This window comes from Heloderma suspectum, chromosome 12 (genome assembly GCF_057233095.1).
Source record: "Heloderma suspectum isolate Gila_16-S chromosome 12, 16-S_ref, whole genome shotgun sequence".
Classification (NCBI taxonomy): Eukaryota; Metazoa; Chordata; class Lepidosauria; order Squamata; family Helodermatidae; genus Heloderma; species Heloderma suspectum.
Genome location: NC_139469.1, coordinates 14,120,540 through 14,145,267, shown reverse-complemented (window position 1 = coordinate 14,145,267; position 24,728 = coordinate 14,120,540). Strand labels below are relative to the sequence as shown.

The 24,728-nt window shown below is 45.8% G+C and overlaps 1 protein-coding gene across 10 annotated transcripts in view; it reads left to right on the top strand.

Annotated features, from left to right (window-relative positions):
• TRRAP (transformation/transcription domain associated protein) overlaps nucleotides 1-24,728 on the top strand; it is a 202,979-nt gene that overhangs the window by 31,533 nt on the left and 146,718 nt on the right. For all 10 annotated transcript variants that reach the window (XM_084818421.1, XM_084818419.1, XM_084818422.1 and 7 more), the window contains 14 exons: nucleotides 1,647-1,977; nucleotides 2,939-3,036; nucleotides 3,741-3,935; nucleotides 4,780-4,971; nucleotides 10,121-10,286; nucleotides 10,998-11,254; nucleotides 11,763-11,963; nucleotides 16,484-16,635; nucleotides 17,177-17,376; nucleotides 18,407-18,624; nucleotides 18,750-18,947; nucleotides 19,856-20,116; nucleotides 23,046-23,207; nucleotides 24,476-24,572. In XM_084818421.1, the coding sequence (XP_084674547.1) occupies nucleotides 1,647-1,977; nucleotides 2,939-3,036; nucleotides 3,741-3,935; nucleotides 4,780-4,971; nucleotides 10,121-10,286; nucleotides 10,998-11,254; nucleotides 11,763-11,963; nucleotides 16,484-16,635; nucleotides 17,177-17,376; nucleotides 18,407-18,624; nucleotides 18,750-18,947; nucleotides 19,856-20,116; nucleotides 23,046-23,207; nucleotides 24,476-24,572 (2,728 nt within the window). The remainder of the gene's footprint in view (nucleotides 1-1,646; nucleotides 1,978-2,938; nucleotides 3,037-3,740; nucleotides 3,936-4,779; nucleotides 4,972-10,120; nucleotides 10,287-10,997; nucleotides 11,255-11,762; nucleotides 11,964-16,483; nucleotides 16,636-17,176; nucleotides 17,377-18,406; nucleotides 18,625-18,749; nucleotides 18,948-19,855; nucleotides 20,117-23,045; nucleotides 23,208-24,475; nucleotides 24,573-24,728) is intronic.

The window sequence follows — 24,728 nt, the reverse complement described above, 5'->3', positions numbered from 1 at the left end:
AGGTCTTAACCCGATGCCGAAAAGATAACTGCTGGCGCCAGGTGGGCCTCGTCGGGGAGTTCATTCCACGTTCCACAGTTGGGGGGCCATCACCAAGAAGGCCCTCTCCCTCGTTGCCGCCTTCAGAGCCTCCCTCGGAGGAGGCACCTGGAGGAGGACCTTAGATGCTGAATGTAGTGTATGGATAGGCGCTTCTTCAGGTATTGCAGCCGTGGCTGTACAGCCCAAGCTGTGTACAGCTTTATAGGTTAAAACCAGAACCTTGAATTGGATTCGGAAACATACAGGCAGCCGGTGCAACCAGGCCAGAGTCAGTCTTATGCGTTTGGCCATATAAGACCATCTAGTCCCTAGACACCTGAAACTTGGCATACATACTAAGGGGACCCTAGCAATATGCACCTTGGATGTGATCTGATTGACCATGTGCTCAGCTGTCTGGGTTGAAAAGGGGTGTGTCCTGGAATAGCGGCTGGATTGCTCGTTGTGTGTGATTGGAGGATTGCTTCCTGCTGAGGCAGCAGTGGCTGCATCAGTAGGTCCAGAAGGTATATTAAGCTGGCCAGTTTCCATGGAGTGAACAAACAGGAGTTTGGCAGCGTGGTGGAAGAGACAAGGAAAATTCCTGCATTCAGCAGGGGATTGGACTCGATGATATGAATGATCCCTTCCAACTCTATGATTCTATCTATTTTATTTTTGAAATACATCAATTAATTTAAATTAATTTAAATGTGTCCAAGTGGTTGAAGCTTGCAGTAACATTTCCACTCTCTAGGGGCAGATTTCCCTAACCAGTCCATAGCTTTGCTGTCGATACGGTCCGAAGCAGGAGAGAGTTAGATGCCTGTCCCCTCCCTCTGCTGTGGGGCAGCTGTTCTTCAGGGCAATGGAGCGGACAGACCCCTCCTTAAGGGAGCTATAGAGGAGTACCATGGCAGGGGCCATGTCTAGGCGTGCCAGTGGGCACTGCTTCACTCAGGGTGGGCACAGGGTGTGCACCTCTGACAGCTGCATGAAGTTTGCTTGAAGGCTTCGCTGTGTCCAATGAAGGGCTGTTCCAGCCCGTGCAAAGCTGGGTCCATTCGTTGGGTAGGAATATTCGTAAAATCACGTAGCTGCGCAGAAACAAGACTGCTGTGCCCAAAGATAATTGGGGATGTCAGGATGGGATTGAAATGTACATCAGTTGAAATGGTGGACTGACCTTCTTAAGCTTGAGGCTCATGCATTGTCCTTTCCCCCGCTCCGCCCCGCCCCGCCCCGCCCCCTTGTGTTGTGTTCTCCCCTTTCCTCCTCCTGTTTAGGAGGCAAAGTAGAGTCTGCTGTCACATCTGAATGGGCAAACCATGGTTTGAATGTACTCACCACACCAGGCTTGCAAATGACAGTGTGGAGCTTCCTTGTAATCCTGGGCCAAGTGCAAATCACAGTCTGTTCGTTCAGATGTAATGACAGCTGATGGCTTGCCTCCCAACAGAGGGAAGGAATTGCCACACCCAAGAGGGTGATGTGCAAATCCTGGGTCCTTCCTGCCTCCCATAGCACCATTTTAGTCTGTTTACTCCTGAACCATGCATAGGCATATGCTGGATTTTTCCATGTTGTGACAGTTTGTGTACTTTTTTTCCCCCCTTGTGCTTCAGGTTTTTGTCCTAAAATTTCATACCATTGCCCGCTACCAGCTTTCCGTCATCTTTAAAAAGTGCAAACCGCAGTCTGAGCTAGGGGCGGGAGAAGTAGCTTTGCCTGGTGTCCCGGCCGGAGGAAATGCCGCTCCAGTTCCTGTGCCGTCCCCTGCTCCCACCACGCCTGTGGGGCCCCCCGTCTCAGGACCTGTCTTTGAGAAACAAGGGGAAAAGGAAAAGGAAGATAAGCAGACATTCCAAGTCACGGACTGCCGAAGTCTGGTGAAGACGTTGGTCTGTGGCGTGAAGACAATTACATGGGGCATCACCTCCTGCAAAGCTCCTGGTGGTAATGTTGCATGATACCTAATTATATCCAATTTTTTTGCTAGGGCTCCAACCTGATTAGGGACATTTTAATCATGTAATCATATGGGGTTGAGTCACTTGCTTGATCGTGTGGGGTTGAGTCGCTTGATCTATAACTTTAAATGTGTACATGGCTAAACATTTCTCAAACGAGAAACATGCTCTGCGTTTAGCCCACCTTCCCCAACCTGATGTTGGGAGCTTGGGACCAACACATCTGGAGGTCACCAGACTGGGGGAAGCTGGTTCAGACATATACATGTGTCATAATATACTGGCATAGCGGAGCCAGTGTGGTGTAGAGGTTAGAATGTTGGACTGGGAGTTGGGAAAACTGGCTTCTAGTCCCCACTTGGCCATGGAAGCTCACTGGGTGACTTTGGGCCAGTCACGGACTCTCAGCCCAGCCTACCTCACAGGGTTGTTGTTGTGAGGATAAAACGGAGAGGAGGAGGATTATGTATGCCGCCTCAGATTCCTCAAGGAGGAAAAAAGGCGGGATATAAATATAATAAATAAATAAATAGTAGTCTTTGTCTTAGAACAGGCTGAGCAACTTGTGGCTCTTCTGATTTTTTGGCCTACAACTCCCGTGATCCCTCACCATTGGCTGTGCTAGCTAGGGCTGATGGGAGCTGTAGGCAAAACATCTGGAGGGCCACAAGTTGCCCACCCCTGTCTTAGAGGCATTCCCTCTCATGTAAGAGAAAAGCCTCTTTTAAGATGTTATAATCACATTTTATATATGCATATATAATAAAATTTCTATCTGCTGCTCAATTAATGGAGGTACCTTTTTATTTGATTAAAAGTTTTAAAATAGATTAATCGGACATCAAGCTGATTGAAATGGTTAAAGGTTACTGCCCTCGGTTTTGTCATTTTATTACATAAAACACACAGCTTTAGCAGTAAACATTCATTGATTCTTCTTTTTTTAGAAGCACAGTTTATTCCCAATAAGCAGCTGCAACCTAAAGAGACACAGATTTATATAAAATTGGTCAAATATGCAATGCAAGCTTTGGATATTTATCAGGTATGTACCGAGACTAGAGTATGATCTTTCTCGTAATTTTAATCTGTGTGTTTATTCCTTGTTTTAGAATAATTTTCTAAAATAATAATAATAAAATTTTTAGAATAGTACGCCTCCTCCCATATGTGCCTGCCCGGACCTTAAGATCATCATCAGCGGCCCTTCTTCGTGAGCCCCTGCCAAAGGAAGTGAGGCGGGTGGCTACTAGGAGGAGGGCTTTTTCTGTTGTGGCACCCCGGCTCTGGAATGAGCTCCCTAGTGAGGTTTGCCTGGCGCCTACATTGTACTCCTTTCAGCGCCAGGTGAAGACCTTTTTATTTTCCCAGGCATTTTAGCTTTCTAAATTTTTATCTTTGCTGTTTTAAATCTGTATTTTAAACTCCTGTACTGCTGCTAGGTTTTATTGTGGTTGTATTGTTATATTGTGGTTTTAATGTTCTATATATTTTAAATTGTTTTATTGTGTGTTGTTTAGTTTTAGTTTTTGTGAACCACCCAGAGAGCTTCGGCTATTGGGCGGTATAGAAATGAAATAAATAAATAAATAAATAAATAAATTGTTTTGAAGATCAATCAGGTTTGTATCTTTTCAGCGTCAAGCAATGTTTTTTTTTCCAGTTGATTCATATATTTTGGGGGAAAGACAACACACATGAAAAAAGTAGGTTGACTTTAAATCCTATGAAATGTCTCCATTGCAATAGGTTCAAATAGCTGGAAACGGGCAGACGTACATTCGAGTTGCAAATTGTCAGACAGTCAGGATGAAAGAGGAGAAGGAGGTTTTGGAACATTTTGCTGGCGTCTTCACCATGATGAATCCTTTGACTTTTAAAGAAATCTTCCAGACGACCGTTCCGTACATGGTCGAAAGAATCTCTAAGAACTATGCCCTTCAGGTAGTATGTTTTGTGCACTTGACAGCAACAGGAACCACTGCAGAAGCTGGTGTCAGGCTTGGCGGTTTTTTTTTTGTTAGTTTCTTTATTACACCACTGCATTTTAACAGCCAATCAGGATTGAACTTGGATATTACACTCGAGGTTTAGACTGGTGGTGTTGAACCTCTTTCAGCCTGAGGGCTAAGTTATTTTTCAGAGAAGCTCTTGGCGGCCGTATTCCAGTGGTGGGCGGGGCCAAAGGCAAAAGGGGAGGAGCCATAAAGACCAGCCTCTTTTAGCTTAATGCTTTTAGTAACTAAATCTAAGGGGAGGCATTTCAACCTTTTAGAATGCGGAAAAATGTGCACAAAACCTGGGAAACCACCAAAAGAATGATCGTTGGGGAAAAGGGGGTGGGGCCAGGAAAAGGGGGCATGGCCTTCTGGAGAACCCTGCAGGGCTGGATTGGGACCCCAGGCAGGTCGGATTCAGCCCATGGTCCTGTGGTTCTAGATTCCTGATTTAGACTGTGCAAGTCAACATTTAAAATAAAATGAATAAAATGAAAGTACCTCCTTTTATATGATTCAGCAAGAACCACACTAAACTGAACTGAACATATCTTCTTTTCATCACTGGGGATGGAGGCAGGCTTTGAGGGGCTGTTCTTTGCCCATTTTCTTCCCTTCTTACAAAATCAAATGACTGGGAGCAGGATGCCGGTGAAACAAAAGTCCTTAATTAGACAAGCCTACTTGAGAATAATTGGAAGCCGACTTTATGGCTGAGTCCATTAAGTAAAAATAAAATAAGAGGATGGCCAGAGGTTGCTCCTAATTGCTTTTTGCTCACCTTTTGACAGATTGTTGCCAATTCCTTCTTGGCCAACCCTACTACCTCCGCTCTGTTTGCTACAATCCTGGTGGAGTATCTTCTCGATCGGTTGCCTGAAATGGGCTCTAACGTGGAGCTGTCCAACCTGTATCTCAAGCTGTTCAAGTTGGTTTTCGGCTCCGTTTCACTCTTTGCAGCAGAAAACGAGCAGATGCTGAAGGTAAAGTTGTGAATGGGGGACTCCCCAGGGATGATTTTTGGAATGCCTGTACATAGGTGGATATGTCTTTTGTGATCATTCACATGGGATACTAGAAACATAGGAAGCTGCCTTATACTGAGTTAGACCATTGGTCCATCTAGCCCAGCACTGTCAAAATTGGCTGGTAGCAGCTCTCCAGGACTTCAGGCAGGATTCCTTCCTAGCCCTTCCTGGAGATGCCAGAGATTGAACCTAGGACCTTCTGCAAGCAAAGTATATGCTCCACCACCAAGCTGCAGCCCCTCCCTGTAATGAGATCTAAGGAGATGCATTCTATGCACACATTAAACGAACCTCAGGGTCATGTTCTGGATCCAAACAATGGTGGCTTGTTTTGTTACGGCCAAGGGAGGTTTTGTATGGTCCAAGCGAGCTTTCATTCAAGCATCAAGATACACAGCAAGCCTCCTTTGGGGAGTTTAGAAAGTTCTCCTTTCAGCTTTAATGACGTGGTTTGCACATAACCACAGTGTGGTTTGTTGAAGTCTGGCTTGTTGTTATGTCCAAACCCATCCCCGCAAACAAACCATGGTTTGTTAACCAGCTTTAGACCACAAATAAAGTTTTGTTGGTTTACAAAGTCTGGCTTGTTTAAATCATGTGATGTCTGAACACAGAACCGTGGCTTATTTCTGGCTTGTTTGCACTGCTGTCCTCCTTGAAATGGAGGCATCCTGCAAAAGTGGCCTGAAAATGAAACTACTCTGAAGGTTGGCAAAATGGGTGGGAGAGAAGGAAACCAGAAATTTATTTATTAAATTTATTAATCGCCCATCTGGCTGGTCACCCAGCCACTCTGGGCAATGTACAACAAGAAAAATTTTAAACAATAAAATACTACATTAAAAACATCACATTTCTAAAAATCCCCTAACCCACCCCAAATGCCTGCCCGAACAACCATGTTTTTAATGTGTGGCGGAAGCTCATTAAAGAGGGGGCATAGCAGAGTTTCCTAAGGAGGGAGTTCCACAGAGTGGGGGCCACCACAGAAAAGGTGCCCTCCCTCGTCCTCACCAGCCTAGCTGTCCTGGCTAATGGGACAGAGAGAAGGCCATCCGAGGTTGATGAGCGGCCTGTCTGGTGTTGCTGGAGGCCCTCCTTGAAATAGGCTGGGCCGGAATGATATAGGGTTTTAAAGGTCAAAGCCAACACCTTGAATTTGGTCCGGAAAACAACTGGTAACCAGTGCAACTCCTTCAGCACTGGAGTGATGTGATCTCGCCAGCGGTTGCCTTTAATCAGGCGAGCTGCCATGTTCTGTATCAGCTGCAGCTTCCGAACCGTCTTCAAGGGTAACCCCACGTAGAGCGCATTACAGTAGTCTAGATGAGAGGAGACCAGGGCATGTACTACCGATGGGAGCAGATGGTCGGGAAGGTAGGGGCGCAGCCACCGTATCAGATGGAGTTGATACAGTGCTGTGCGGCTCACAGCTGACACCTGAGTCTTCATGGACAGCTGGAAGTCTAAAATGACCCCCAAGCTGCAGACCTGGTCTTTCAAGGGTAACTGTACTCCGTTCAACACCAGGTCAACATCCTTCATAGGGATGTTGGAAAATAGGGGGAAAAAAAATCTGTGGTTTGTTAGCTTGTCTACAAGACAATTCATGGCTAAAGCAACAAAATACGGTTAACATAAACCATGGCATAGTGTTATGGTCGAACACAGCCGTTGCTTTAGCCATTGGTACACCAACATGCAGCATTCTTCCCCAAGTGGTGCCTTCCAGATGGGCTGCAACTCCCACATGGAAATTATGGGAGTCACAGTCCACATCTGGAGGGCTCCAGGTTGGGGAAGATCGACATACAACTGTTCCAACTGGTTGCTGATTTTAAAAAGAGAAAAAACGATTCAGTCTCATATGGCACAGCTTGTAGCTTGATGGTGAAGAGGTTCAGCAACAGATTTGGCTAAAGCCAGAAGAAGTAAAGCCATTCAAAAGGTTGCCTTGGTGTGACTGTTAGCAATTTTTTTAAAACACCACCCCCCGTCCCTGCCCACACACACACACACACTTTTTTTTTTAAAGACCAATCAAAAGCAGTTTGTGATATGCCATGGGAAAATGCTATTCAAAGGGGGAAAAGTCAAAAATTTCACTTGGAACGCCAAAGCCCTGAGATATATTTGAGTAGTTGTTTAGATCCTGGCAAATGTTTACCAGTCCACTTTGCTTCCAGTGAGGGCTTATTGACCCTATATATTTTTCCGTATTGGACTGTTGCCTTGAAAACTAGCTTTTTAAAATATAGGTAGATAAATAAATACTACAGTATTTGTTCCATCTGTTAGGAAGTCCTGATTACTAGTGGAGTAATAATTTCACCCAAATACTTCCTGTCTTGTAAAGAAATCCAGAATGTGTATGACATCCTCTGCATGGAGCATTGTGCCTCCTTTATTCTGCCGCCAGAATCAAGGTCACTTTCATTTTATAAACGGCAAATCCAATTTAAATGGTGTGATACACTGCCGTCACCAACTCTGTGCCCGTTAAATTATTTGATTCTCAAGAATTGATGGTGTGGCCTTGAGTAGACAATTTAATTTGAGGGATGAAAGCTATTCGTAGCAATTTTGGAGCAAGGTCTAGGGCCTTTAGATGTTAATAAAACCCATAATTATTTCAGAGCTGGTACCTGGGATGAGTCTGTCTGCCTGTCTCTGTCTTTTTCCTTTTGTGATAGCTTGCACAAGGCTTTTCATTTCTCCCCCTCTATATTTGTAAGGATGCGTTAATCTGAAGGGTAATATTCTGATGGCGGTGATTTCTTTGAGTATTGTGCTTTTGCTTGCTGCAACTCATCCCTTGCTGGAGGAAGGGAGAGTGGGTGGCGAGCAGGTATAGCTTAGTGACAGAGTGCCTGCTTTGCATGCAGAGGGTCCCAGGTTCAATCCCCGGCATCTCCAGGTAGGGCTGGAAGAATTCCTGCCTGAGCTTGAGAGTCTGGAGAGCCATTGCAGCCAGTCAGTGTTGACATTATCGACCTAGACCCAATATGGCAGCTCCCTATGTCCCTGTAGGCCTTTTGGATGGCCCTTGGGCAAGGTACCCTGAGTGGGCCTCCTCCCTCAGTGAGGCTACCTTCTCACCCACCATTGACGCCAGCCGCCGTTGCTCCCCCCCCCCCCGGCTACCTCTTGGTTGCTTGGCAGGGAGAGAGCCTGTGAACCAGTCGGCTGCGGCATCTCCTGCTCCTCCTCCTCACTGCCACTGTGTCAGGGCCAGGCCAATGGCAGGTGAGCAAGCAAGTTGCAGTGATGAAGAGGAGGAGCATGTTCAGGGGGCTCTTGTGAGTGGGGCCCCGCTGAGGTGTGCACCTTAGCAGGTGCCCAACCACGCCTACCCTTGATGCCGGCCCCACTTTGCCTGCAGAAAGTCCCAGGTTCGATCCCCGGCATCTCCAGGTGGGGCTGGAAAAGCACCTGCCTGAAACCCTGGAGAGCCATTGCTGCCAGTCAGTGCTGACAGTTCCGGGCTAGATGGACCAGTGGCCTCACTCGGTGAATGGCAGCTTCCTATGATCGATTGTATGTTCCATGAGAGGTAGAGTAGTGTAGACCCATAGAAATGAATGGAGCGTAAGTTAGGCCAACATTGAACACCAGCCTTTGTTTATTACATTTCTATATTGCCCAGTAGCTGAAGCACTTGGGGTGGTTCACAAATTAGCTGTGCCATATCAGTACATAATGAAACGTACCGTATACACCTAAAAGTGTAAAACAGAACAAAACCAGCGTAAAAACCAGCAGCGGTCCACATTTTTACTTCGTAACATGATCTTGAATGGAAAGGTCTTCGCCTGGTGCTGAAAAGACCACTGCGTAGATGCCAGGCAAGTCTCTCTGGAGAGGCCATTCCGTAACTGATGTGTCACCACTGAAAAGGCCCTGTTTAGATCCCAGATAGCCATAATGATTAATTGGCATTGATGCGTCTATCACTGACCACACCAAGACCTGCTTATCTTCAGCAAGATAGCTGCATTGTGTACTTTCAGACCATTGCCCTGTGCACCACATTATAATCTGCTTTTGACACTCCCCTCAGTTTCAGTAACCTGGTTTGCACATAATGCTAAACCATGGTTTATTTAACCCATGGTTAATCCAGGGTTTGTTGCCTTACACAGGATATGTCTGGCAGACAGTGGAACAAATCGTGTTTTTTTTTCCTCAGTCCAGGGGTTGTTTGTTTCCCTGCTCATTGCCTGCCCCCTTCCTGTAACCTAAATGTCTTTATGGCTCTGCAGTACTGGCATATAGAGCATCTGGGGTTTTTTTCTGCACTTGCCCACCTGACGAAACAGCCCATGAGCAACCTACGGTTCTGAGTTCACACATAATGGCAACTTATAGTTTAAACAACCCAGAGTTCACCATCTGGCAACAAACCATGGGTTCTCTTTCTGGGTTGGTGGTGGTTAACAAACCATACTTGGTTTGTGTGGTTGCGTTCACACATCACGACAACCCAGAATTCAACTACCTATGTGTTAAATAAACTGTAGGTTAGCCTTATGTGCGAACCAGGTCAGTCTCTTTATTTATAAAACTTTAGTATTGCGTTTTGTGTCCCAACAATTGAGGCAGTGTACAATAAAAGATATATAAACATCGAACAGTTAAACTTTGCACTGGCTTATTAGGAAATAAAAAAGCAGTAGTAGTGACATACCTCTGTTAGAACCAACCAAAAATTGAGCAAACTTTTTGAATTACTGTTCGTCAGGTTGGATGTTGTGGTGTGTGCGTCTGTGTAGAATAAGATGGTTTGGGGTATGATAGAGCAGCCTCCAGATCCACTCCCTCTTTTGTGCTACTCTCTCCCTGACACCCATTAAGCAGCGAAGTTCCCAGCCGGGGAAGCAAGTCAAATGGACACAGGGCTTGCCATTTTTTTACAGGAGCCTGGAAATGTTCAGGTTGTATCTTTGCGTTTAACTTTTGTAAGCCGGTAATTCACCCACCCCGTCTCCACTGACCCGCAGAAGACCCATCGCCAGTGGGAAATTGCAGATTTATAAGAAAGTAACAGAATCAGTGCTGTTGCTGTTTTAAAAAAACAGACTTTGATTTTCTTTTCTTTTTACAGCCGCACTTACACAAGATAGTGAACAGCTCCATGGAACTGGCACAGACCGCCAAGGAACCCTATAACTATTTCTTGCTGCTTAGAGCGCTTTTCCGATCTATAGGAGGCGGGAGTCATGATCTCCTTTATCAGGAATTCTTGCCCTTGTTACCAAACTTACTGCAAGGTCAGAGCCAATTGAGGGATATATGTGGTCCGTTTTATGTCAGGGGTGGAAAACCCCAGGCCCAGAGGCCAAATCTGGCCTTCCTGGGGTCCCAATCTGGCTTTCCTGGGTTCCCCAAATGGGCCCACCCCCTTTCCCCCAGCAGTGCTCGCTTGGTAGTTTCCCAGCTTTTCCCCATTCCAAAAGATTGACATGCCTCTCCAAAGGCTTAGTTACTGGCAGTCGGAGCTTGAAGCTAAAACATCCTTCAAAAAACAAATAAAAAGAGAGGCAGTGTGGTGTAGTGGTTAGAGTGCTGGACTAGGACTTGGGAGATCTGGGTTCTAGTCCCCACTTGGCCATGAAGCTTGCTGGGTGACTTGGAGCCAGTCACTGACTCTCAGCCTAACCTCCCTCAGAGGGTTGTTGGGAGGATGAAAAGAGGAGGAGGAAGGTCACGTAAGCTGCCTTGGGTTCTTTGCAAGAGGAAAAAAGGCAGTATCTAAGTGTATTAATAAGTGCAATAATAAATAATAATAAAAAAATATTCTGGTCTTTTTGGCCTCGGCCCTGTTGTCTTCGGCCCTGCCCACCACTGCAGTGCGGGCCCCGAGGGCTTCTCCGTAATGGAATTTGGCTCGGGGGCCAAAAGAGGTTCAGCACCCCTGTTTTATGTCCATCATTGTCAGGAATAAATCTGGGATTTGATAGATGCCATCTGTCGCCTTTTAGGCCTCAATATGCTGCAAAGCGGCCTGCACAAGCAACATATGAAGGATTTGTTTGTTGAGCTTTGCCTCACGGTCCCAGTTCGACTGAGCTCTCTCCTTCCTTATTTGCCGATGTTGATGGACCCCTTGGTATCGGCCCTAAACGGATCTCAGACGCTGGTCAGCCAGGGCCTACGAACTCTGGAATTGTGTGTGGATAACCTACAACCAGACTTCCTGTACGATCACATTCAACCTGTGCGAGCCGAGCTTATGCAGGTAAAGACACAGTTGTAAGGAAGGGACACTAGAGGTCAGTGCTCACTCAGCTACCTGGCTAGCTTTGCCTTTGCTTTGATGTTGTCCATCTCTTTGACTGTAACGCTACATGGAAAATGGGCTAGAGCTCTCCTGGAAAGTAATCTTATTAAAAATATTAATGTGGAAACATTTGCCTTTGGGGTCTTGGTGGGTGGGGGAGAGGAGAGAAAATCCTGATTTGTTTTAACCATGTTGACTTAAAATAGGAGCATAGCTTCTCCATTTTTGTGACCCCCTCCTGTGTAAAACTGCTATTGGAAAGAGTGCAAGTTAGCTAGGATAAATTGTGATTAATTTATTTTTTAAAAAATAACGCTCATTTAAAACATTGTTGCACTGCTCTTCATCAGATTTGATTCCGGGGCAATTTGCAATATAAAAGTCCTTATAAAGGTACAATACACAACACTTAGAAGCGAAATCCTTCTTAAACCACACAAAGACATCTTTAAAACTGTCTCCCCAGGCTCTGTGGCGGACACTGCGTAATCCTGCCGAGACCATATCCCATGTGGCTTACCGCGTGCTTGGCAAATTTGGGGGAAGCAACAGAAAAATGCTGAAAGAATCTCAGAAGTTGCAGTATGTTGTGACGGAGATTCAAGGCCCCAGCATTACGGCTGAGTTCTCTGACTGCAAAGCATCGATCCAGCTACCAATGGAGAAGGTGAGATTTGATTTTTCTGCCTACAGTAAAACTAATTTCCTTTTGACTGTGTATTCCAGAAATGCTTCTGTTGGCTGCCATTGATAGGTGATGGGTACCACAAAATTACCCTATATTAGCTAACTTCAGCCTTGAATAGTAACAAAAATAAGGAGATTGTTTGAAGTCCCAAGTTCTGACCAGGGATAGACAAATCTCATTTCGCTCCCTCCCACATTTGATTTTTTTTTACTTTCAGGTTCTTTCCTGAATATTGCAAATTTGGGTAAATTCTTTTCCAAAGCAAACTGGAACGAAATTTTCACCCATCTGCACCAGCCAAATTCAATAGGTTCAGCTATTCCCAGCATGGAAAGCACCGTGTTGTAGCTGCCTGTTAGCTGTTAAAGATAAGGAGCCCATTAGAAAAAATGGGCAGTCCTAATTCAGCTCCAATGTGGCTGAATACACAGGGATTCAAACCCAGACTTTTAGGAGCAAAGCACTCGATACCCTGGGCTTGGATGGATGAATCTGACAGTTTCTCCCACAGTCTATTTTTTTTTCTTTCATCTCAAGTTCTTTTTGTCCCAGATCTGGAGAACTTGGGTAAGTTCACCATATTGGACAAATTCATGGAGGATAAGGCTGTCAGTGGCTACTAATCCTGATGGCTATATGCTACCTCCTCTGTATCAGAGGCAGATCCAAAGAATGCATCGCTTGCTTCCTCACGGTGGAGTTGGGTGAGCTCACTCCTTGCACCAGGTCGTGGGTCATGTGGTAGAAAGACTTCTCCTTGGCTGTAAGGATGTCCTTCATTTCCTCTTTGTCTTTGAGAGGCGCATCCGATCAGGAGCTGTTCAAGGGTGGTTTTGGCCATGGCAACAGCTCCGTTCAGTAACTACGCAGGTTGCAGAAGAGTCATTGCAACATTTTCTTGTTCTCTGATAATACTAGAACCCAATGGGGTCATCCCATGAAGCTGTTTGGTAGGAGATTCAGGACAGATAAAAGGAAGTACTTCTTCACACAGCACATAGTTAAACTATGGAATTCATTTTAGTTTTTATTAAAACTGAAATGAAATTCTTACCCATCCGTAGTTATGAGCTGGGTGATTTGCTAGGAGAAGGCTGTTCCATAGTTGTAGGATGCCCACCTAAAGCTCATTAAAGGAAGGGCCATAGTTCAGTGGTAGAGCACATGCTTGGCATGGAGAAGGTCCCAGGTTCCCTGGCATCTCCAGGTAGGGCTAGGAAAGAATCCTGCCTGAAACCCTGGAGAGCCGTTGCTTCCAGTCTGTGTCAACAATACTGGGCTAGATGGACCAGTCGTCTGACTCAGTATAAGCCAGCTTCCTGTGTTCCTATTTAGGGAGGGGCCGTAGGTGAGTGGTAGAGCACCTACTTCGCATGCAGAGGGTCCCAGGTTCTATCCCTGGCATCTCCAGGTAGTGTTAGGAAAGGATCCTGCCTGAAACTCTGGAGAGCCATCAGTATTAACAATACTGGGCTAGATGGACGGTCTACCTATAAGGCCGCTTCCTACGTTCCATCTGTTTGTGCCAAACATAATATAAAGTTGGTGCAGGAATGATAGACTCAAAATGGCATTGTCAGAAGAACTTTAAAGGTCATAATGGGCCTGATGTATAATCTGTCTGAGCTATTTAGGACTATTTAGGCTAAGGCAAGCCATTGCTAAGGTGTGTGTAGTGTTATTTGAAAGACTTCAGTGGCTGGATCTCTCCTGGAATGTATTTTAAAAGAGAGTTTTCCATGTATGCGATGGGCAGTGTGTTTGCTAGTTTAGAGTTTTGGCGCTGGGGCCACATCGCAGCTGTGAACTCTTGAATCGCTGACTGGCGTTTGGCAAGTCACTGTGTCCCGAGCACTGATCCAGTTTGGCCTCTCCCTTTCCTCCCTATTAATGTTTATAAATGGGACTAATTAACATGCTACACCCAGGCGGGATATTTTTTGTTGTTGCCAGAAGGTTGGTGAAATCTTTCTGGCTAAATCCCTCCCCGCCCACACTTTTATGACCTATGCAGCTCTAAACTCAGCTGCCCTGTTACCTTATGTACAATGTTTTCCTTGTTGACTAGAACGCTGGCTTTGCACAGATAGTCCTGGAATTAGAAGTGTTTTAGATTTGCCTGCGTAAAATGAAATCCTCCTCCATCTTCTTGGGGTTGACTAGGAAGCAATCTCTGTTTACTCCATACACCCGTGGAGCCAGGAGTAAAAGCTGCTGAACTCTCCAGAATTGGGATGGAGCGCCAGTGGAAGAAATCCATCTTTTGTGCTAGCCCCATAGTGCGAGACCTTCCACCTCTGTGGTCTGTGGAAAACTCATTGTTCCCCCTCCCCCATTGAATGCTTGATAAAGGTTGTATAAGAGATGCAAATGGCCAGCAGAATCTAGGGTTGGAATAATATTTCCCTACAAATGGGGGGAGCAGGGTGGGGAGAGTGAGAAGCATCTAAAGGTCACTTTTATCTACATAATTTTATATCCAGCGTTTGAGCGTGGACGATTGGGTTTCCTTCTGCAATCCGTTAGGCAACAGGATTTCTTATTTCATGGCTCTCAAATGAATTTCGCAGTTGGGTTGCGTTTGATCGGTGTCCTGTTATTTTGGTGGAGGACCCTGCTTTTTTCATTTTAGAGGGAAAACGTATGTGTGTGTGTATGTGTGTGTGTGTGTGTGTGTGTAGGGAGGGAGGGAGGGAGGGAGGGAGGGGTTGGTGTAAAGTGGCACTACAGCAAAAACACGAGACTTTGGTTCCACTGTGGATGCTGTCTTAAGGGAAATATATATAAGACAGATGGACCGTATTTGGCCTCTGGGCTTGTTCTTCACCCCTGTATTAGGTTAATTTACTCATTAACCTTTCTTTACCAAAAAGGAGAAACAGCATCTCATTCATACACACACACACACGCAGAATCACACTCGCACACATATATGCACACTTGCACACACTTGCACACACTTGCACACATATATACACACTTGCACACATATATGCACACACACACACACACATAAAATATGCACACACACACACATACATATACACCCCCCCACACACATACCTATATACATACATACAGAGAGAGAGAGAGAGAAGATTATATCTTTTATTGGGCCGCCTTTGATTGGCAAAACCAGGAGCTCTGGAGCTTCACAGAGTGGCTGGTGTAAAAGGACTCCAATAAATCGTCATTAAGTTGGTCTCAAGGTCTAAGCTGTCATTCTGGAGCCTTATTTATGGAGTGCTTATGCCGTGGCGGAAGGTTTTTTGTCTGGGGGGGGTGGATGAAAGTCTGAATTTCTGTATGAGCTGCTTAAAGCAGAATTTTGCTGCATTTACAGTGTACAATATACCCCGTTTGCCTTCTGCTTAATGTTTCAGTAAAAGCTTGGGAAGGAGCATGGTCTGTCTTGGAAAAGCAAACTTTTTTTTGTTTGCTGCAAAGTGCTCTATATTCAAGAAATGTGTGTGGAGCTGTTGCAGCAGACCGGGCCTGGAAGGAAAACAAAGAGGAGGAGGAGGGAATAAGTGCTCCACAGCCGTAGATGCCATTAGGTCAGGGCTGCCCTCCCAGAGAGGGGAGGCCCTCTGGGAGGGCTGTATTTGGCCTCCAGGCTTGTTCTGTACCCCTATTTTAGGTCAGATCTATATATTAACCTTTCTTTACCAAAAAGGAGAAGCAGCATCTTATTTTTGTGTTGCTTCCCGTAACATAGGAAGCTCCCTTCTAGATCAGACCGAAGGCGTGTCTAGGCCAGTATCCTGTTTGTTCAGAGTAGCCAGCCAGGTGCCCCCGGATAGTCCACAAGTAGGGTGTGAAGGCAATAGCCCCCTTTCCAGACTTGTTCGCCATTAACTGGCATCCTCTGGCATTCTGCCTCTTGACACGGATGGTTCCGTTTAACTGTTGCAGCCAGCGATAAGACTTCTTCTCTGTGACTCCTTCTAATCCCCTTTAAAAGCCATCCAACCTAGCAGGTGTTGACACATCTTCCGCAAACTTGGCACTACATAACTTCCGAACAGCTCAAAGGTGCTTTTTGTTTTGTGTTGTGATTTTTCTGTTGCGGCCATTGGTAATCATAAAGAACAGAAAGAGGTTCTCAGGATGCAAAAAAGAAAAGAAGAATACTGTAGGACGCCCAATGCGTTTCAGTCATTTTCTTATTTTTAGGCCTTCAGGGGGCAGTACCATTAATGCTAATAAAAATTACAAATAGGACAACACACATAATTAAAACAGGACTAAAATACTAATTGCCACAGGGGGCTTATGCATGTATAGCATTCTTATAAAAGCTATATAAAACCTGCCTATTTACGAAGAATAACATATACGTTCATACTTACTAGAGAACAAAGTCTGCAGAATGTGTTCGTAAAAGATTGTCTCCTGTGTCAATCTCCTGTGTCAGTCTACAGCGCAAAGGTGCCTTTTGTTTTGTCTTATGATTTTTCTGTATCGTTGAAGCCACTGCTTAATGTTTTGTCTTTTAGGCCATCGAGACTGCCTTGGACTGTTTGAAGAGTGCGAATACGGAGCCGTACTATCGGAGGCAGGCCTGGGAGGTGATCAAATGCTTCTTGGTGGCCATGATGAGCCTGGATGATAACAAGCATGCTTTGTATCAGCTTCTTGCACATCCCAAGTAAGATTGGACTTCTTTTCTTAGTGATTTATAAAGTTGCAGTTGGTAGGTTAGGCTTTGTTCTTGGGGTTCCCCGGCATTTGCAGTCGAATTGGATAGTGTAAGAAAGAAGGAAATAAATTGGTGGGGAAACAGTGGAGGAACGCTAATGTGGGAAGCATATTCCCCATTCTCAAAGTTTGAAATGCCTCTCCTAAGGCTTAGTTACTGGAAGTAAGAGCTTTACCCTAAAATAGCCTGTTTTTTTTTTTTAGCATTTCTGCTATTTTGTACCTTGCCCCTTTTACCGTTGGCCTGGCCCACCACTGTAATGCAGCCCCGGAGCGCTCTCTGGGCTGGAATTCAGCCCTCAGGCAGAGAGAGGTTCAGCATCCCTGACCTAGATGTTAGCTTGTGGCAGGTTGCGTTGAGGTTCAAGTCATGCAGTGTTTTGATCCAAACGAATTGCTCCTGGCTCGACTCGGAACAAAACATGATCTCCGTTGAAGTCAGCCTATCCAGTTGTTGATCGCGGCTCCCATCTACATTTTGGTCTTTCCAGCTTTACTGAGAAGTCAATTCCCAGCGTAATCATTTCCCATCGCTACAAAGCCCAGGATACACCCGCCCGTAAAACATTTGAGCAGGCGTTGACAGGGGCATTCATGTCGGCAGTGATCAAAGACCTCCGCCCCAGCGCTCTTCCTTTCGTGGCCAGCTTAATTCGCCATTACACGATGGTGGCGGTAGCTCAGCAGTGCGGTGAGTAAATGTCACCGTTACACGGTCATAGACAAGATATGGAAAATAAAAGCACCGCAGTTCATTTCTCTGCAGATATGTATTTGTTTCCCCCACATAATTGAACGCAAATTGTTGGTATCTAGTTTTTAATGGCGGGGATGGACTTGTCTAAGTGGGGACATGATGGAGGTTTATAACATTTAAGCATGATGTGAGGAAAGTGGGTAGAGTGAAGTTTCTCCCCACTAGAACTTCAGTAGGGGTGTTTGTGTGTCACCCGATGGAACTCATAGATAGAAGATTTGGGAAAACCAAAAGAAAGCACTTGCACAATGTGGAATTAAAAGAATTCTCTGCTGCTCGCCAATACTGATAACCATTGGCTTAGATGGTTTTAAAAAGGGGCTGCCCAAATTCATGTCAATAAGAACATAAGAAGAGAAGCAGGACCCTCCTCATGTTCCCGAGCAATTGGCACTGAGAGTCATCCTGCCTCTGATCTTGGAGGTAATATATAGCCACCATAGCAGGTAGCCACCGATAGCCTTATCCTCTATGAATTTCTTGAATCCCTTTTTCACGTTGTCCAAACTGATGGCTGTTGCTACATCTTATGGTAGCAAATTCCATCATCCGAGCGATGCGCTTGTAAAGCAAGGTCTATCAGCAGCTATTAGCCGTGATGCCTACGTTGAACATCCATGTTCAGAAGCAGTATGCCACTGAATATAATTTGCTTTGGGAGTCGGGTGGTGGTGGAGGGCAATAGAATGGGAGGGTTAACGCTTTCATGCCCTGCCTATGAGCTTTCCGGAAGCATCGGGCTGGTCCTTAGCAGGATGCTGAATCAGATGGGCCCTTGTTCTGATGCAGCAGGGCTTGCCTTGCATTCCTGTCTAACGGGAGGCTCTTATTTTCTTATGCAGTGGAGGCTTTAATGGGAGGATCTTATTCTGTTATGCAGCAAATTCCATCATTCTAACGATGCACTATTTAAGTAAGGTCTCTTACTTTCTGCTTCCTTCTTGCTTTTCCTGCAAATCCCCAGGTCCTTTCTTGCTTCAGTGTTACCAGGTTGGCAGCCAGCCTAGTACAGCCATGTTCCACAGCGAAGAAAACGGATCCAAAGGCATGGACCCCTTGGTGCTGATTGACGCCATTGCCATCTGCATGGCCTATGAGGAGAAGGAGCTCTGCAAAATCGGAGAGGTGGCGCTGGCCGTGATCTTCGACGTGGCCAGCATCATCCTGGGCTCGAAGGAAAGGGTAACGGAACACCCCGAGCTAGAGCGACGTGATCTCGCTTTCAAAATGGGCGCTGGGATCTGGTGCACTGTCTGTCTGGCTGTCTGACCAAAGCATCTTTCTTTGGTTCTCTTCCCGACCTCCAGGCTTGCCAGCTCCCCCTGTTCTCATACATTGTGGAACGCCTCTGCGCCTGCTGCTATGAGCAAGCATGGTACGCCAAGCTCGGGGGCGTGGTGTCGATTAAATTTCTCATGGAGCGGCTGCCCCTCATTTGGGTTCTCCAGAACCAGCAGACTTTCCTCAAGGCGCTGCTCTTTGTCATGATGGACCTAACAGGAGAAGTACGTCATGCTGGTAGATCAATTGCTTATTGCTAGATTTTAAAAACGGGTAGGGATTCGGACCAAGGGCAAAATTCAGTTTCAGAGAAGCTCTTAGCTGGTCAGATCTGGTAAGAACACAAGAAGAGCCCTGGAAGTAGTATTCTACTTCTATTGGAAGTAGAATAGTAGAGAGCAGTCTTCTTCACCCTGGTGCTGTCCAGAAGTAAGAACATAATTAGAGCCCTGCTGGGTCTGACCAGGGATCTGTCTAGTCCAGCATTCTGTTCACACAGCGGCCAACCAGCTGCCTGTGGGAAACCCACAAGCAGGACTCAAGTGCAACAGCGCCCTCCCGCCCATGTTCCCCTGCAACTGGTGTACATAGGTGTACTACCTCTGATACTGGAGGTAGTCTATAGCTATCAGGACTAGTAGCTATTGAAACATTGGGGAAGGACATACATCAGCAACAGAGCACTTGTTTTGTGTACAGAAGTTTCCAGGCTCCACCCCTGGCATCTCCAGTTACCTGTAAAGTGGAAAAACTGCTGCAGTAATGGTGGCTTTTAATAAATGCCTATTGGAAGTAGAATAGCAGAGAGCAGCCTTCTTCACCCTGGTGCTGTCCAGAAGTAAGAACATAATTAGAGCCCTGCTGGCTCTAGATAGACCAGGGATCTATCTAGTCCAGCATTCTGTTCACACCCTGGCCGAGCAGCTGCCCATGGGAAACCCACAAGCAGGACATGAGTGCAAGAGCAACCTCCCGCCTATGTTCCTCAGCAAGCGGTGTACATAAGCATACCTCCTCTGATGCTGGAGGTAGCATATAGCCATCAGGTCTAGTAGCCTTTGATAGCCTTCTCCACTTCAGTCGTTCATAAGTTTGTATTATCGGCACACTGACTCATCTGCAACCTGTGTAGGTTTCGAACGGAGCTGTTGCCATGGCCAAAACCACCCTCGAACAGCTCCTGATCAGATGCGCAACGCCCCTCAAAGATGAAGAGAAAACAGAGGACATCCTCACGGCTCAGGAGAAGTCTTTCCACCATGTGACCCACGACCTGGTGCGAGAAGTGACCTCCCCAAACTCGACCGTGAGGAAGCAAGCGATGCATTCTTTGCAGGTGCTCGCTCAAGTCACGGGGAAAAGCGTCACTGTGATCATGGAACCACACAAAGAGGTGAGGCTGCCAGTTCGGGTTCATCTTCTGAGGCCCAGGTGACACATGCAGCAGCATGAGATCTGGTAGAGTGAGCTGTACCATTTTAGTCTGCAGGTGATGGATCAGGCTTATTCTGAATGCCTCCTTGCATTGACATTTTTGTTATTTATTTTAAGTATTTTTATTCTGCTCCTCAGCCAAAAAGACTCCCAGAGTTGCTTACATCCAATCAGTAAAACAAAACAGGGCCTGACTGTAGGTTTACAATTTAAACAGACACAACACACAAGGAAGAAGGGATGGGAAGGGAAGAGGAAAAAATGAAGTAGTCTTTCAGAATGGCCATGCTGCCCCTCCCATCTCCCTCCTTGAAGTAGAAAACTAACAGAATAAGGAACTGATTGGACTAGAACCTTTCTCCTTGATGATCGAAGTGTTTTGCTTTCAGGGACTTTTTCACATGGGTGAGCCTTCAGAAGTGGTATTCCCCCATTTTGCAACCTGAAGTGGGTTAGTCCGCTCTACCACTTCAGAATTCTTCCACCATCCGCATTCTGCTGTGTCTAGTCCAGGCTTAGCAAAATGACCCATAGAAAGCGGTGCTGATCATTTAGCAATGCATAGGTACCGTTCTGAATGTGGAAGTGCTTGGCAGGTCCTCTATTCATCCCTGCTGTCAGGATTGGGTCCATGCTCCCTGGTTTGGTTTCTGACTGATTCAGATTTGGAGGCAGAGCTAGAAGAAGCCCAGCCGAGACAGGGGGCGGGGGAGGAAATTCCCCAAGTCACTCCAGGAGCCAGTGAAGAACCTTCCCAGAGGCATATGGAGCAGGAGGGCCAGGCTCAGAGCCCATATTCCCCCCTCCCCATGGGAACCCAGCCTCTGCAGAGGGGGAGGAAGCACTGGGATTGACAGATGCCAGAGCCCACCACTGAGTTAAGTGGGCGGAGTTGAGAGGAGGTGGGAGGCATTCCGCCAGATTGGCTGCCCGTCAGCAGTTGGGTCATAAGAACATATACTAAGTCAGACCCTTGGTCCATCTAGCCCAGTATTGTCAGCACTTACTGGCAGCAGCTCTCCTGGGTTTCAGGCAGGGCTCTTTTCCAGCCCTACCTGGAGATACTAGGGATCGAACCTGGGACCTTCTACATGAAAAGCAGGTGATCTACCACTGAGTTATGGCCCTTTCTGGTCCAAAGAAGGTTTTCATGGTCTAAATAAGGATTCAGACGGTGAATCAGCTGAAGCTGATAAAAAGTGCTTCTAGTCACAGAGGCCACTTGCCCCTGTAATGATAATGGTGGTTCAAGGACCACCCTTTAACCAGTGCACCTGTTTCTTCAGTGGGAATGCTGAAAAGGAACAAGGAAAAGTCTAGAAGAGAAAGGGGGAAACCCACTATTCTGGTCCCAAAAACTACCTACTCACAGCACCTCCAAAGTCTTGTCTAGACTGGGGGCATTCTAAAAGAGATGTTTGATTAAAAGCTGCATGAAAATTCCTTGTTTTAAAGGCAACATTAAAAGTGCACTTCAGAAATAATATTCTTCCTCTTCTTTTTAATAAAATGTGTCAACATTTCAATGAAGTTATCTATGCACTGGACCAGGATTGAGATCAATCCTGAAGGGAGGAGCTGAGAAAAAGCCTGTTGAGCATGGTGGGAAACCCATCCATTAATTGAAAGGCAACTGCCCTGCTTTCAGTAGCTCCCTTAACAAAAGCCCTATTTAGCCAATTAGTCCCAGAGGACAGCTCTCAGCCTTTGACATCATGTCAAGTGTGATGAGGTGCTAGTAACTGGAAAAAAAAGAGTTTGAGGATTGCACAGCAAGTCTCTGATGCCTTACTACTCAGTGGGAGGGCTTAGAACCCTTGACTCTTGCAGTAAGCCCTAGGAGGGAAAGAAGCTAGAACTGCAGCTGAGCGAGAGCAACCCAGCAAGTCCATGGCTAAGTCATGATTTACAAAATACATGTATGATCTGAAGAGAAACCAGAGTATGTCATGATTTGCATTTGGGTCTCCCAAATCCAACAACATCCCACCTCCTGGGACAAGATATGATCTATTACTTGCTTATATCCTGCTCTCCTTCAGGAACCTCTTTCAACATGAGAGTCAAATCCCATTTCTGAAAAGTTTTAGGGGGCTGTATTCCAGTGGTGGGCGGGGCTTGAAGGCCAAAGGGGGTGGGGCCAAAGGCAAAAGGGTTGTGGCCAAACGTACCAGCATATTTTAGCTTCAAGCTCTTACTGCCAGTAGCTAAGCCTTAGAAGAGGCATTTCAAGCTTTCAGAATGGGGAAAAAACTGCATAAAAGTGGGGAAGCCACCAAGCAGTCACTGGTTGGAGGAAAGGTGGTGGTCCCAGCAGAAGGGGCCAAGGCCAGGAGTGTTGGATTTCATTTCGGGCCTGAGGTTTTCTATCGCTGATCTAACCACTATAGCACACTGACTTGTTATTTTATACTGAATACCCGAGTTTTACATGACACTCCTCTTTGCACTGTACTTTCTAGAAACTCTGTTTTTGACTTTTCAGGCCTTGTTAGTTTTCTTAGAACCAGTCAGTGTTGCATTCTGGATATACTTTTACATACCCTCTTTTGTGTGTTCTATGCAGATGATCCCCTGCAAAAACAGTATTTTTCTTTTTCATGATGCACCTGCGATTGAAGTGTGCATGAAGGATTTCTCAGTGCAGCATTTGATCTTGCAAGTCATACATGTAGCACGGAGGTTATCTAATAATGGCAACTAAAGAGAGGCTTTTCAGCTTTAATTGTGGATGGTTGTATTGAGGAAGTGGTGTGTGTTTGTGCTAAATTTGGGGTTGGATCAGCCTTTATATAAGACTATACGATGAATGATGGGGGAAAGCATGGTGGTGTTTTAAGCGATGCATCTAAGACCACATTTCTAACTCGCTCTGTGCTGTCTTCTAGGTCCTCCAAGACATGGTTCCTCCAAAAAAGCACTTGCTTAGGCATCAGCCTGCTAATGCCCAGATTGGTTTGATGGAGGGGAACACGTTTTGTACCACACTTCAACCCAGACTTTTTACCATGGATCTAAATGTTGTGGAACACAAAGTATTCTATACAGAGGTACCTGTCTTTGCTCTATATGATCAGATGCTTTAAAACTGAGATTAGGCAACTTGGTTCTGCCCAAATGTTTTGGACCACAACTCCCAGAAGCTCCAGCCGACATGACCAGTGCCTGGGGATTATGGGAGTTGTAGTTGAAAAATTCTGTTGGGAACCAAGGTGCCTACCCTCATTTTAAAACTTGTCTCTCTGGGCTTCTCCATATGGCAGTCTTGGGCTAAACTCCTATGTACACTTACCTGGGAGTAACAGGATTTTCGGGGGGGAAGCTGTGATTGTTAAACTGGTACAAAACTGACATAAGTGAGAAGTGTAGGTATGTTTTATACCAGACACCTCCCTTGGTGCCCACCGAGGCACCCTACTCCTCTCAATTTCTATTAAAAAATATTTTTATATTTTCCTACTGGTAGCTGGGATTGCTTCAAAGGGAAGTGGGAACCTCCAGCTGCTGCCGTTTTAATTTCCCATGATGCCTCTGGGCAGGTTACTTGTCCTTTGTGACTAGCTGTGCCCACCCATAGGAGCCATTTCATGGTTGTGCTCATGACAGCTTCTCAAATTTCTAGATTTGGACCCAAGAGGTTCATAGAATCATAGAACAGTAGGGTTGGAAGGGGCCTACAAGGCCATCGAGTCCAACCCCCTCAGATAGGTTGTCTATCCTTGCTTTATATGTTTGTCATTTGTCAGCTATAAGACATGAATGCTATTATATTTAGAATCCTATTGTACCTTTGCCAAGACTCTCTTATTTTTTTTCCCGCCACATGAAACTTTTTTATTTTATTTTAAGAGGTTTAAAATCCCCCCCCCCCACCTTTCATTCTCTGTTGAAGTGAGATCTTTTGTAAGGAGAAATAGAATGTAGTTTTGAAAAACAGACAGGAGTTTTGGAGGAACTCTGTGCAACTTGGACCTCTTTTATGTGGGTTGGATGCACTTGAGAATTGAAGTCAGGTTAGGAGAAGGAGAGGATGCAAGTTTTAAATAACCAACTTGAGCCAGTCACATAATTACAAGGCAGGTTGTATTAGCCTGGTTGAATTAAAACAGTAGGCAATGACGAGGGAAGCCTCCCAAAAGGCAACAGTTGACCTTTGGGGTTGTGTTCTGCTTTGAAATGTCTTATTAAAATAATTAGTGAAGTAACTTACAGCCGGAGCTAATATCAGTGTTCAGAGGTTTCTTCGCAGGCTATCAATTAGCAGGCTCCGCTCAAAAGCTATGAGTGGGTTAAACTCTTCCTCTGACTTAATTTCCAGCTGTTGAACTTGTGCGAGGCCGAAGACAGCGCCTTGATGAAACTGCCCTGCTACAAGAGTCTCCCCTCACTGGTACCTCTTCGAATTGCAGCACTGAGTAAGTTCATCAAGCTTGGAATATAGCTGCTATATGGCTGATTTGTAAGGATAGCACCAGTTCCAGTGCCAGAGATGCTCTGGTCCAGAAGGGCTGGGCACCTGTAGACTTAAAGAAGTCCACAGGCTGCTGTGTGGTCATCTGTAATGTTTGGCT